At 32.8% G+C, this 14,538-nt stretch overlaps 1 protein-coding gene across 1 annotated transcript in view; it reads right to left on the reverse strand.

Moving 5' to 3' along the window:
• Positions 1-14,538, reverse strand: part of LOC134213333 (neural-cadherin-like) — a 242,853-nt gene that overhangs the window by 159,955 nt on the left and 68,360 nt on the right. The window contains 1 exon segment of the mRNA XM_062692317.1: positions 6,692-8,469. Coding sequence (XP_062548301.1) covers positions 6,692-8,246 — 1,555 coding nt within the window. The 5' untranslated portion in view covers positions 8,247-8,469.

Raw genomic sequence — 14,538 nt, forward strand, 5'->3', positions numbered from 1 at the left:
TGGGAAATCAAATGAATTCCCTATGTAAATTAAAATTAATTTCCCTAGAAAATTTTTGATGAATTACCATAAAAATTGTAATAAACTTCCGCTGTTATTTCAGAAGAGTGTTTCTCCTGGTAATTCGAATGAATTTTCCCTGAACATTCAAATGAGTTTCCCCTGAAAATTCGGATGAATTTCCGCAGGAAATCAGAATGGATTTCCGCTGGAAATTTGAATGAATTTCTTTCCGGGAATTCGAATGAATTTCCTTCCGGAAATTCGAATGAATTTCCTTCCAGAAATTCGAATGAATTTCCTTTCGAAAATTCGAATGAACTTCCTTCCGGAAATTCGAATGATTTTCCTTCTGGAAATTCGAATGATTTTCCTTCCGGAAATTCGAATGAATTTCCTCTGGAAATTCGAATGAATTTCCTCTGGAAGGAATTTCCGAAAGGAAAATTCGAATGAATTTCCTTCCGGAAAATCGAATGAACTTCCTACCGGAAATTCTAATAAATTCTCTTCCGGAGATTTGAATGAATTTCCTTCCGGAAATTCGAATGAATTTCCTTCCGGAAATTCGAATGAATTTCCTTCCGGAAATTCGAATGAATTTCCTTCCGGAAATTCGAATGAATTTCCTTCCGGAAATTCGAATGAATTTCCTTCCGGAAATTCGAATGAATTTCCTTCCGGAAATTCGAATGAATTTCCTTCCGGATATTCGAATGAATTTCCTCTGGAAATTCGAATGAATTTCCTCTGGAAATTCGAATGAATTTCCTCTGGAAATTCGAATGAATTTCCTCTGGAAATTCGAATAAATTTCATCTGGAAATTCGAATGAATTTCCTCTGGAAATTCGAATGAAATTCCTCTGGAAATTCGAATGAATTTCCTCTGGAAATTCGAATAAATTTCCTCTGGAAATTCGAATGAATTTCCTCTGGAAATTCGAATGAATTTCCTCTGGAAATTCGAATGAATTTCCTCTGGAAATTCGAATGAATTTCCTCTGGAAATTCGAATGAATTTCCTCTGGAAATTCGAATGAATTTCCTCTGGAAATTCGAATGAATATCCTCTGAAAATTTGAACGAACTTCCCCTGGAAATTCAAACGAATTTCCCCTGGAAATTCGAACGAATTTCCTCTGGAAATTTCGAACGAATTTCCTCTGGAAATTTCGAACGAATTTCCTCTGGAAATTTCGAACGAATTTCCTCTGGATATTCGTATGAATTTCCTCTGGAAATTCGAATGAATTTCCTCTGGAAGTCGAATGAATTTCCTCTGGAAATTCGAATGAATTTCCTCTGAATTCGAATGAATTTCCTCTGGAATTCGAATGAATTTCCTCTGGAAATCGAATGAATTTCCTCTGGAAATTGAATGAATTTCCTCTGGAAATTCGAATGAATTTCCTCTGGAAATCGAATGAATTTCCTCTGGAAATTCGAATGAATTTCCTCTGGAAATTCGAATGAATTTCCTCTGGAAATCGAATGAATTTCCTCTGAATTCGAATGAATTTCCTCTGGAATTCGAATGAATTTCCTCTGGAAATTCGAATGAATTTCCTCTGGAAATCGAATGAATTTCCTCTGGAAATCGAATGAATTTCCTCTGGAAATTCGAATGAATTTCCTCTGAAAATTCGAATGAATTTCCTCATGAAATTCGAATGAATTTCCTCTGGAAATTCGAATGAATTTCCTCTGGAAATTCGAATGAATTTCCTCTGGAAATTCGAATGAATTTAATCTGGAAATTCGAATGAATTTCCTCTGGAAATTCGAATGAATTTCCTCTGGAAATTCGAATGAATTTCCTCTGGAAATTCGAATGAATTTCCTCTGGAAATTCGAATGAATTTCCTCTGGAAATTCGAATGAATTTCCTCTGGAAATTCGAATTAATTTCCTCTGGAATTCAGATGAATTTCTTCTTGAAATTCGAATGAATTTCCTCTGGAAATTCGAATGAATTTCCTCTGGAAATTCGAATGAATTTCCTCTGGAAATTGAATGAATTTCCTCTGGAAGTCGAATGAATTTCCTCTGGAAATTCAGATGAATTTCCTCTAGAAATTCGAATGGGTTTCCTCTGGAAATTCCAATGAATTTCCTCTGGAAATCCGAATGAATTTCCTCTGGAAATGCAAATGAATTTCCTCTGGAAATTCGAATGAATTTCCCCTGGAAATTCGAATGTATTTCCTCTGGAAATCGAATGAATTTCCTCTGGAAATCGAATGAATTTCCTCTGAATTCGAATGAATTTCCTCTGGAAATTGGAATGAATTTCCTCTGAATTCGAATGAATTTCCTCTGAAATCGAATGAATTTCCTCTGGAATTCGAATGAATTTCCTCTGGAAATTGAATGAATTTCCTCTGGAAATTGAATGAATTTCCTCTGGAAATTCGAATGAATTTGAATGAATTTCCTCTGGAAATTCGAATGAATTTCCTCTGGAAATTCGAATGAATTTCCTCTGGAAATTCGAATGAATTTCCTCTGCAAATTCGAATGAATTTCCTCTGGAAATTCGAATGAATTTCCTCTGGAAATTCGAATGAATTTCCTCTGGAAATTCGAATGAATTTCCTCTGGAAATTCGAATGAATTTCCTCTGGAAATTCGAATGAATTTCCTCTGGAAATTCGAATGAATTTCCTCTGGAAATTCGAAAGAATTTCCTCTGGAAATTCGAATGAATTTCCTCTGGAAATTCGAATGAATTTGAATGAATTTCCTCTGGAAATTCGAATGAATTTCCTCTGGAAATTCGAATGAATTTCCTCTGGAAATTCGAATGAATTTCCTCTGGAAATTCGAATGAATTTCCTCTGGAAATTCGAATGAATTTCCTCTGGAAATTCGAATGATTTTTTCTCTGGAAATTTGGTCTGAAAATTCGAATGAATTTCCTCTGGAATATCGAATGAATTTCCTCTGGAAATTCGAATGAATTTCCTCTGGAAATTCGAATGAATTTCCTCTGGAAATTCGAATGAATTTCCACTGGAAATTCGAATGAATTTCCACTGGAAATTCGAATGAATTTCCTCTGGAAATCCGAATGAATTTCCTCTGGAAATCCGAATGAATTTCCTCTGGAAATTCGAATGAATTTCCTCTGGCAATTCGAATGAATTTCCTCTGGAAATTCGAATGAATTTCCTCTGGAAATTCGAATGAATTTCCTCTGGAAATTCGAATGAATTTCCTCTGGAAATTCAAATGAATTTCCTCTGGAAATTCGAATGAATTTTCTCTGGAAATTCGAATGAATTTTCTCTGGAAATTCGAATGAATTTCCTCTGGAAATTCGAATGAATTTCCTCTGGAAATTCGAATGAATTTCCTCTGGAAATTTGAATGAACTTCCTCTGGAAATTCGAATGACCTTCCTCTGGAAATTCGAATGAATTTCCTTTGGAAATTCGAATGAATTTCATCTGGAAATTTGGTCTGAAAATTCGGATGAATTTTCTCTGGAATGTCGATTCAATTTCTCTGGAAATTCGAATGATTTTTTCTCTGGAAATTTGGTCTGAAAATTCGAATGAATTTCCTCTGGAAATTCGAATGAATTTCCTCTGGAAATTCGAATGAATTTCCTCTGGAAATTCGAATGATGTTTTCTCTGGAAATTTGGTCTGAAAATTCGAATGAATTTCCTCTGGAAATTCGAATGAATTTCCTCTGGAAATTCGAATGAATTTCTTCTGGGAATTCGAATGAATTTCCTCTGGGAATTTGAATGAATTTCCTCTGGAAATTCGAATGAATTTCCTCTGGAAATTCGAATAAATTCGCTCTGGAAATTCGAATGAATTTGCTCTGGAAATTCGAATGAATTTCCTCTGAATTGAATGAATTTCCTCTGGAAATTGAATGAATTTCCTCTGGAAATTGAATGAAATTCCTCTGAAATTCGAATGAATTTCCTCTGAATTGAATGAATTTCCTCTGGAATTGAATGAATTTCCTCTGAAATTGAATGAATTTCCTCTGGAAATTCGAATGAATTTCCTCTGAATTGAATGAATTTCTCTGAAATTGAATGAATTTCCTCTGGAAATTCGAATGAATTTCCTCTGGAAATTCGAATGAATTTCCTCTGAATTGAATGAATTTCCTCTGGAAATTCGAATGAATTTCCTCTGGAAATCGAATGAATTTCCTCTGGAAGTCGAATGAATTTCCTCTGGAAATTCGAATGAATTTCCTCTGGAAATTGAATGAATTTCCTCTGAAATTCGAATGAATTTCCTCTGGAAATCGAATGAATTTCCTCTGGAAATTGAATGAATTTCCTCTGGAAATCGAATGAATTTCCTCTGGAAATTCGAATGAATTTCATCTGGAAATTCGAATGAATTTCCTCTGGAAATTGAATGAATTTCCTCTGGAAATTGAATGAATTTCCTCTGGAAATTCGAATGAATTTCCTCTGGAAATTCGAATGAATTTCCTCTGGAAATTCGAATGAATTTCCTCTGGAAATTCGAATGAATTTCCTCTGGAAATTCGAATGAATTTCCTCTGGAAATTCGAATGAATTTCCTCTGGAAATTCAGATGAATTTCCTTTGGAAATTCAAATAAATTTCCTCTGGAAACTCAGATGCATTTCCTCTAGAAATTCGAATGAATTGCCTCTGAATATTCGAATGAATTTCCTCTGAATATTCGAATGAATTTCCTCTGAATATTCGAATGAATTTCCTCTGAATATTCGAATGAATTTCCTCTGGAAATTCGAATGAATTTCCTCTGGAAATTCGAATGAATTTCTCTGGAAATTCAGATGAATTTCCTCTGAATTGAATGAATTTCCTCTGAATTCGAATGAATTTCCTCTGGAAATTCGAATGAATTTCCTCTGGAAATTGAATGAATTTCCTCTGGAAATTCGAATGAATTTCCTCTGGAAATTGAATGAATTTCCTCTGGAAATTCGAATGAATTTCCTCTGGAAATTCGAATGAATTTCCTCTGGAAATTCGAATGAATTTCCTCTGGAAATTCGAATGAATTTCCTCTGGAAATTCGAATGAATTTCCTCTGGAAATTCAGATGAATTTCCTCTGAAATTCGAATGAATTTCCTCTGGAAGTCGAATGAATTTCCTCTGGAAATTCGAATGAATTTCCTCTGGAAATTGAATGAATTTCCTCTGGAAATTGAATGAATTTCCTCTGAATTCGAATGAATTTCCTCTGGAAATTGAATGAATTTCCTCTGGAAGTCGAATGAATTTCCTCTGGAATTCAGATGAATTTCCTCTGGAAATTCGAATGAATTTCCTCTGGAAATTCGAATGAATTTCCTCTGGAAATTCGAATGAATTTCCTCTGGAAATTCGAATGAATTTCCTCTGGAAATTGAATGAATTTCCTCTGGAAATTGAATGAATTTCCTCTGGAAATTGAATGAATTTCCTCTGGAAATTCGAATGAATTTCCTCTGGAAATTGAATGAATTTCCTCTGGAAATTCAGATGAATTTCCTCTGAAATTCAGATGAATTTCCTCTTGAATTGGAATGAATTTCCTCTGGAAATTGAGATGAATTTCCTCTGGAAATTCAGATGAATTTCCTCTGGAAATTCGAATGAATTTCCTCTGGAAATTCGAATGAATTTCCTCTGGAAATTCGAATGAATTTCCTCTGGAAATTCGAATGAATTTCCTCTGGAAATTCGAATGAATTTGCTCTGGAAATTCGAATGAATTTGCTCTGGAAATTCGAATGAATTTGCTCTGGAAATTCGAATGAATTTGCTCTGGAAATTCGAATGAATTTGCTCTGGAAATTCGAATGAATTTGCTCTGGAAATTCGAATGATTTTCCTCTGGAAATTCGAATGTATTTCCTCTGGAAATTCGAATGCATTTCCTCTGGAAATTCGAATGAATTTCCTCTGGAAATTCGAATGAATTTCCTCTGGAAAATTGAATGGATTTCCTCTGGAAATTTCAATGAATCTTCGCTGAAAGTTTTTCTTTGGATAAATTTTCTTTGGAATTTTGGATGAATTTTCCGTGGAGATTCCAGGCGGTTTTAAGTCGTTATATAAAAAAAATCCTGTTATGACGTTTATGAAAATTTTTATATGAATCTTTGAACATTTAAGATTAAACGATATAACTAACTATATTCTACTAACTATATATGATAATTTAATTCTAAAGTTAACAGCTTCGCACAGACTGAGAAAGGGGTAAGCTAACCTTTTTAAAAATCTTTTCATTGCTACTGCGTTTTAGCGTTTTCAAGAGGAAAGTATACAATGGTACAGGAACGAAAGTTTCACGTAGCGTCGGAATGGCTGCATTTTGTTGTTCTGGCTTTTACTTTGCGCTCCATCCCAGAAATCAAACAACTGTTCGCTTCTGTTTGATTCTTTTGGTGCCAACTACGAGGCAGAAGTTTTTGATTTATTTTGTCTCTATCGGAGAGAGTTTTGCATTGATTTTTTCTCCGGCAAACAAGTTTTGCGTCAAAGAATAGCAAAAATAAAAACCCCGATGATTTTATTCACTTATTTTCTGCAATTCAAAAAAAAAATGTGTAATAAAGAAAAATACAGCGGTTTCTTACAGTTGCTTCCTGACAATAGAACTCCAACAACGCCAGAATAATGAACTTTTGCCACAACCGTGAACAACAATAAAAATAAGTTCAACTCACCTCCATTTCCCTGATTGCTGATGATGACCCAGAAGTCAATGGTCTTTTCTGGTCCGAGCTCTTCGTAGTCCCACTTCTTCTTCACCCTCACGGCACCATTCGTTTCAACCGTTACCCACGGATTTTCGTCTCGAATCTTGAATGTTTCCTTGTCGGTTTCTTTTTCCAGCTGAAACACATTTCTGCCCTCAGTATCACCGTCAGCTTCTGTGAACTCAATTCGTTTGGTAGGACGCACAGCTCGCGTAACCCGACGCTTGTCACGCCGATGCGAGTGCTGGTAATCGTGTCCCATGTGCTGCATCACCACCGGAATCGGATCTGGAGCTAAGAATTCTATCAGGACCCGAGCTGGTTTTTCGCTTTTCAGACTCGGAGTCCGAATGTCGTGCGCCTCGACGTCGATAAACAGCTCAGACATATCCGGTTCGCCCGCCAGCAGTAGTTCACCGGTTTGAGGAACGATTACGACCGTATTGCTGGGGTTCATTAGCCGATAGGCCACCTTGTCTCCGTCGGCATCCTTGGCTTCGACTTTACCGACGCGGGTGAATCGTTCCCAGGAGATTGTCTCATTGCCGTAGTTGTTGGTCGACTTGACCCCGTTTATCGTGAAGCGGTAGTCTGGCTTGGTAAACACTGGTTGATTGTCGTTCACATCTAGGACTTTGACCTGCAACTTAACTTGCGCTTTGTTAATTTTCTTTGGGTCCGTTGCTTCGACCACAATCGTGTATTCATCTTGGGCTTCACGATCTAAAGGCTTGTTGGATACGAGCCAAACACCGTGTTTTCGGGTGTCGTCGATGCGGACGGTGCGATGAATCTCCCCGGTGCTACTATCCTCCAGTGCAAACTCGTGACCACTATTACCGTTCGCGATCGAATAGATAACCGATTTGGCACCGCGCGCGGAATTTGCCTGTAGAAGCGGAAGTTCACGAACTCGCGTACCGGCGTTCTTGTTTTCGAGTAACTCACCGACCGTTTCACCGAGAGTGCTGGGGAAGTGTAGCATGTCCTTGCGGTTCATAATGTACAGCTGCAGCTGGTGGGTGGCAGTGGAATTCGGGGTCTCCTCCAGGACGACCAGTTTCACCGGTCGATTGACTAGCGGGGAGAGGTCCGAGGTCGTCATGACCATACCGTCGTCCAACACGGTAAAGTATTTGGAATAGTCGGTCTCGAGTAGCCGATAGTTGAGCGGCTTGGATGAGTAGGTCGAGATCGACGAGAATGGGGAGTTTGGGCTGGTGAAGTTTGCGGTGAATTTTTGAATGCTGTAGCCGGGATATGTATCGTGGGGCAGGACTATACTAATGAAGTTGTTCGTTGGGTCGAATTTGAACTCTTCGCTGTTCGAACTATGATGGCGATGGTGCTTACACGATACTAGGACAATATTAAGATTTAACACTAACACTATTACGATGGCTAACATTGAAACACTGAATAATTTAAATCGATGGCTACGTTGCGCTGGGGTCGGCCAATTTCTGGCCTGGACCGAACTACTCGGTAGCCGCATTTTACTTGCGGCTCCGAGGTTCCACATTTTTCTGGTTTCTGGCACCGTTACACTAACTGATTTTCCTTCCCTAAACTGAATTCGATTTCAGATTTCCATTCACTCTGATACGTGATCAAGGTTTGCCCACGAAAAAACACACTAACGGCTGTCGATAATCTTACAAACTAACACTTTACTCGCGAGCCTATGCGGCATCTTGCAACGAAGTCTTCTTCTCCGCCGTCGTTGTCGAAGATGTTGAAATCACCTGCAAAGGGAAGAAGAGAAAAATAATTAAACCACAGGAAAACCTTCTGTCGTTGGATCAAAACTTGATTTGATGAAATTGAGATCACAACACGAAGTGCTGCGTTTGGGCGAGATCAAATCTTAAAGTGGTTGATTGCTCTCGAACTGTGCGGATATAAAAGAACATGGGAAACCACACATGATGGATCAAATTGGGTTGGTTGAACTTTGAATCTCTAAACTCGAAAAAGTAATATGACGACCATTTTAACTACGATCAAATGGCACTAAGCCACATGCGTCCTCCGGACATATCGGATGAAATTTCATTCGGCTCGCATCAGCTTGGAACAAAGAATTGATTTATGAGATGTACCTATATCGAATCGAGAGCAATAATCCATCAGAGCGGAAAATATCGACACCACCAAGAATGATGGGATCATTTCTCCCGCCACAAGAATCGCATCATCAATTCAGCAGTCGAATGTTCGTCAAAATGGAAATCGAAAACGAAATTATTAAACTGAACAACACCAGCATCAGCACCAATCGGAGCAGCATCCACCGGAAATTGGGGGAGCCAATTAACGGTCAAAAACCTTTCTTTGCTTCATAACCACAATTGCAGATCTTCAGCCTTCTTTGCGGTGTTCGTGAGCTACGCCGTTCTACGAACGTACAACATTCGGTCAGAGTCAGATGACTGAATCAGCTTGGAGAAATTCAATTTAAATCTCACCTTCTTGGCTCGGGATCCTACCCGAAGGAACAATCGTCCCAATCTCATGATTAAATATTCAAATTGGAATAATGAAAATCCAGTCCCCCCAGCCGGCTTCATTTTCTGTTGGTCAACGCCTCCCACGCCGTTTGGCACCTGTTCGTCTATTATTCAGAAACGGAAGCGCTACCGTCGTCGTCACTTCCGGTCGACTTGCAATCCGATTAAAATTCGACAGGTCGGAACGAAATGGGAACTTAATTAGAATGGCATCCTAGGTCTGGGCGCAGAATTTCAATCATAATTTTCGGTTCTAATTAGAGTTTTTGCACCCCAAGGTCGAACGTTGAATCGTCCGGGAGATGAAATTCCACTCGCTCAAAAAAGTAAATATCGGCATATCTTTTCAGGAACGTATTTTAAAAGGTGGGTAACCGATATATGCGCTTGAAGGTCGACAAGCAAAGTGAAAGAAGCTGAGCGGTACAAAATTGATGAGCGGAACTGTCATTCCATCTACACACTGTCGTTAACGGTGGATGGATTGTGTTTCACACTCTCCACTTGTAGCCAGTTGTGACAAATGTGAAACGTGAGCTTTGCCGTCGCTGTTGCCACTTATTGCTGTGCGGCATTTACTTTTTTTTCCAGTGAATGTGCTCAAGCATTTTGTTCAAGGATGGTATCGTTGGAAGAGTAGTTCAACATTTGTTTTCTGGGCGAACAAATTGAGCTGTTTGAATTGTACTCAAGTTGTTTTGAATGGAAGAAGTGGCATTTATTAATAGCTATGGCAGATAAGTTTATTATGAGCAAGAAACAATATCGGATAAAAATGGTGAGTCCCCAACGGTTATTACCCGAACGCTTTTAATACATAGTTGGTATCTGTAGGTGTCTAATGCTGTACCAAAAATTAAGCCATTTAGTTGGAATGCGTCCGAGTCATAAACGTTGGGGAAGGAAACGAGAGTAAGTGGGCAGTACATGATAATATGTAGAAGTTAGCAGAGAATGTGGATTAAAAATAATAATTGAGTCAGTAAATTTTCTATATGTTTTTAAATATCTTTGTCATAAAGAGTCTGTAAGACTTAAAGAGCCGATAATAGTCAAACAAATTTGAGCACAACAGTCGAAAGCATCACATCAAATAAAATTTTAAAGTTTTGAAATTTATAAAAAATTTAAGTTTAAAAAATTAAAAATTCAAAAATTTAAAATATCCAAAAATTTTCAATTTTTTATCATTTTGACATTTTTAAACTTTAAATAATGAAAAAAAAATAAATACCGTCAACTGGGGGGAAGATGATCATTGAGGTGAAGATGATCATTTGATGTGTCAGTCAAAAGTGCCAATTTTTTTATGAAACGGTAGTCAACAATATTCTCCGTTCAAGTAATGTTACCGCTAGGTAGAAATCCGAGTTTTTCGATTATAATCATAAAAATGCATTTTGTGGAAGAAAGAGAGAGATAGTCATAAATGACGCTATTTTCGTTTCAAATATTGACTTCGTAGACTTCTTTACGTAGTAAATTCAACATTCATACAAATAACCTAGTGTATTTTGACTACTAGGTCATAATGATTTTAGTAGAGCTGTCTTGATCAACTTCACCCCAAACCAGATTACTCAAAAAACGTGTGATAATTTAATTTATTTTAATAAATGCGAACGCATTTCAGAAAACTAAAGTTGTTGATTATTGCAACGTATAGCAGTACATGTTTTGAAAACATTTGTTTCGATTTAAAATGTAAACACACATTGTTATTGCATGTTTTGTCTTAAAAATGATAATCTTCCCCCCAGTTGACGGTACGCTATTTTTGACATATTTTAATTTTCAAATGTTTGAGCTTTTCATTCGTTTTATTTTAAAATCAATATTTTTTTAAATAAATTTTTTTTCATTTTTAGACATTCACAAAAAAAATGAAATTTTAAATTATTAAATAGGTCAAAAATAAATTTTAAAATTTTTAAACTTTCAAACTTTTGAATTTCAAATTGAAAATTTTTAGGTTTTCAATGTTTTTTTCTATTTTTGAATTTCAAAGTTTTTAAATTTTAAATTTTTAAATTTTTAAATTTTTAAATTTTTAAATTTTTGAATTTTTAAATTTTTGGATTTTTTTAAATTTTAATATTTTTAGATTTAATGAATTTTAGATTTCAAATTTTTAGATTTTTTAAATTTTAAAACTTTTTAATTTTTAAATTTTTAAATTTTAAATTTTAATTTTTAAATTTTTAAATTTTAAATTTTAAATTTTTAAATTTTAAAATTTGAAAATTTAAATTTTAAATTTTTAAATTTTAAATTTTAAATTTTAAATTTTAAATTTTTAAATTTTTAAATTTTAAATTTTAAATTTTTAAATTTTAAATTTTTAAATTTTAAATTTTTAAATTTTAAATTTTAAATTTTTAAGTTTAAAATTTTAAAATTTATTTTAAATTTAAATTTTTAAATTTTTAAATTTTTAAATTTTTAAATTTTTAAATTTTTAAATTTCTAAATTTCTAAATTTTTAAATTTTTAAATCTTTACATTTTTAAATTTTTAAATTTTTAAATTTTTAAATTTTTATGTTTTTTAAATTTTTAAATTTTTAAATTTTTAAATTTTTAAATTTTTAAATTTTTAAATTCTTAAATTTTTAAATTTTTAAATTTTTAAATTTTTAAATCTTTAAATTTTTAAATTTTTAAATTTTTATATTTTCAAATTTTTAAATTTTTAAATTTTAAATTTTTAAATTTTTGAATTTTTGAATTTTTAAAATTAAATTTAAAAAAAATAATTTTGTTCTATTTTTTAATTTTTTTTATTTTAAAAGAAGCAATTTTGAAATTTTTAAATTTTAAATTTTTGTTTAATTTTAAAATTCCTCAATTTTTAAATTCTTAAAAATTCAAACATAAAAAAATTTAAAAATTTTAAAATTTAAATGAGCATGAGCATGATGACCGTGCATTTCGTAGTTGCTACTCCGCGATCGACCAGAACAATCACAATTGCACAGGGAATCAATGGATGAAAAAAAAAATTAAAACAAATGTTTAAAAATTTAAAAAATCAAAAATTTAAAATATTAAAATATTAAAATATTAAAATATTGAAATATTAAAATATTAAAATATTGAAATATTAAAATATTAAAATATTAAAATATTAAAATATTAAAATATTGAAATATTAAAATATTAAAATATTAAAATATTAAAATATTAAAATATTAAAATATTAAAATATTAAAATATTAAAATATTAAAATATTAAAATATTAAAATATTAAAATATTCAAATATTAAAATATTAAAATATTAAAATATTAAAATATTAAAATATTAAAATATTAAAATATTAAAATATTAAAATATTAAAATATTAAAATATTAAAATATTAAAATATTAAAATATTAAAATATTAAAATATTAAAATATTAAAATATTAAAATATTAAAATATTAAAATATTAAAATATTGAAATATTAAAATATTAAAATATTAAAATATTAAAATATTAAAATATTAAAATATTAAAATATTAAAATATTAATATATTAATATATTAAAATATTAAAATATTAAAATATTAAAATATTAAAATATTAAAATATTAAAATATTAAAATATTAAAAGATTAAAATATTAAAAGATTAAAATGTTTAAAATTTTTAAATTTTTTAATTTTTAAATATTAAAATATTGAAATTTTTATTTTTAAATCTAATTTTTTTTTTATTTTTAAAATTAGTGTAGTGCGTGTTCGGAACATGAGTTTGTTTAAGATTTGAGTCAAAGCACAGACAAACAGACACAACACTCGTTAAATTTCCATCGTTCAATGATTTACTGGTCGATTCAAATAATCATTAGTTGGCCAATCGATCACTCGTGGCGCGCGCATCGGATTTGCTTGAGTTTGACGTTTACTCACTACTCACTACTGCCTTCAGTGTACAAGACACTGAAGACGGCCTTACTGTTGAGGTCGAAATACGTATCTGTCTAGATACAATTAAGTGGTGGAATTCAATGGGATTGTATTAACTCGTCTTATGACAAGTGGTAATTTAATGTTTAAAATTATAAAATATATAAGCTTTTAGGTTTTTAAACTTTTTTTGATTTCCCTAATTTTGAATTTTTTAAATAATAAATCATTATGTAGTGAGAGTTCGGAACACGTAATATAATGTTTAAAATTTTAAAATATATAAGCTACACATGCACAAACAGACATTTACTCAGCACGTCGAGCTGAGTCGATTGGTATAACACTATGGGTCTCTAAAACTTATATAAAAAGTTCATTTTCGGAGCAAAAATTCAAACATTTAAAATGTTTTTAAAACATTCAAAATATATTTTAAAATATTCAAATATAAAATTTAAATTTTTGTAATTTGTTTGGCCGTTACAAATATTTAATTAAAATTATGTCCTACTGGTCTTCAAAAGGTCAAGGGAGGGATAATAAAAAGAGTATTGAAATGAACAAAATCAAAAAACTCCTCGGATTTGTTAAAGAATGTTTTGAAAATCCTCAAAACCATCCGATTTTTTTTGTTTCTTCAAAAAAGGTTTTTTTTTGGACATAATTTTTTTTTAATATTTGTATCAGCCATTCAAAAATAAAAAATGTAAACATACAAAATTTAAAAAAAAAATAGAAATTCATAAATTTAAAAATTAAAATTTTTCACTTCCAAATCTTTTTATTATTATTATTCTTTTCTTTATTTGGTAGGCACTCTGTATTTCTTAGCCGCTATTGTGCCGTGATCTACTGTGGTATTCTGCTGTACAGAATCCACATAGAATCTATTTTTGGACATTTGTTGTTGTTATCATTGCCGGGTCCATCTCATCGTGAGTCCATTGTGTCCTTTTATCCGTATCGTATATCCAATTGCTCGTTGCATTGTTCGGTTGCCATTTATCCGGGTACGTTGGAGGAATGCCTCCAAGAAGAACAAGTTGTCAGTCGTCATCGGGCAGCCGTGTCGGTAAGACGCGCACCCCAAAACGCCCCCGTTTGAGCTACACCTCAGGCGACCGACAAGGGCTTGGTGGAGGGGCTGGGAATCTAACCCATGACCGTCCACTTGTAAGGCGAACGTGTAGCCAACTACGCTACGAGACCCCCTACTTTCAAAACTTAAAAGCTTTGAAATAAAAAAAATATATTCTTTGAACATTTAAAAAAATCGAAAATTTAAACAAAAATATACTTGAAAATTTTAAAATTTAAGAAATAAAAAAATATTGGAAATATTGCTATACTGAAATTCTAATATTCTGGATTAGTTTGCAACAATTGGTGTGAAATTCATAAGCAAAATG

This window comes from Armigeres subalbatus, chromosome 2 (assembly GCF_024139115.2).
Source record: "Armigeres subalbatus isolate Guangzhou_Male chromosome 2, GZ_Asu_2, whole genome shotgun sequence".
Lineage (NCBI taxonomy): Eukaryota > Metazoa > Arthropoda > Insecta > Diptera > Culicidae > Armigeres > Armigeres subalbatus.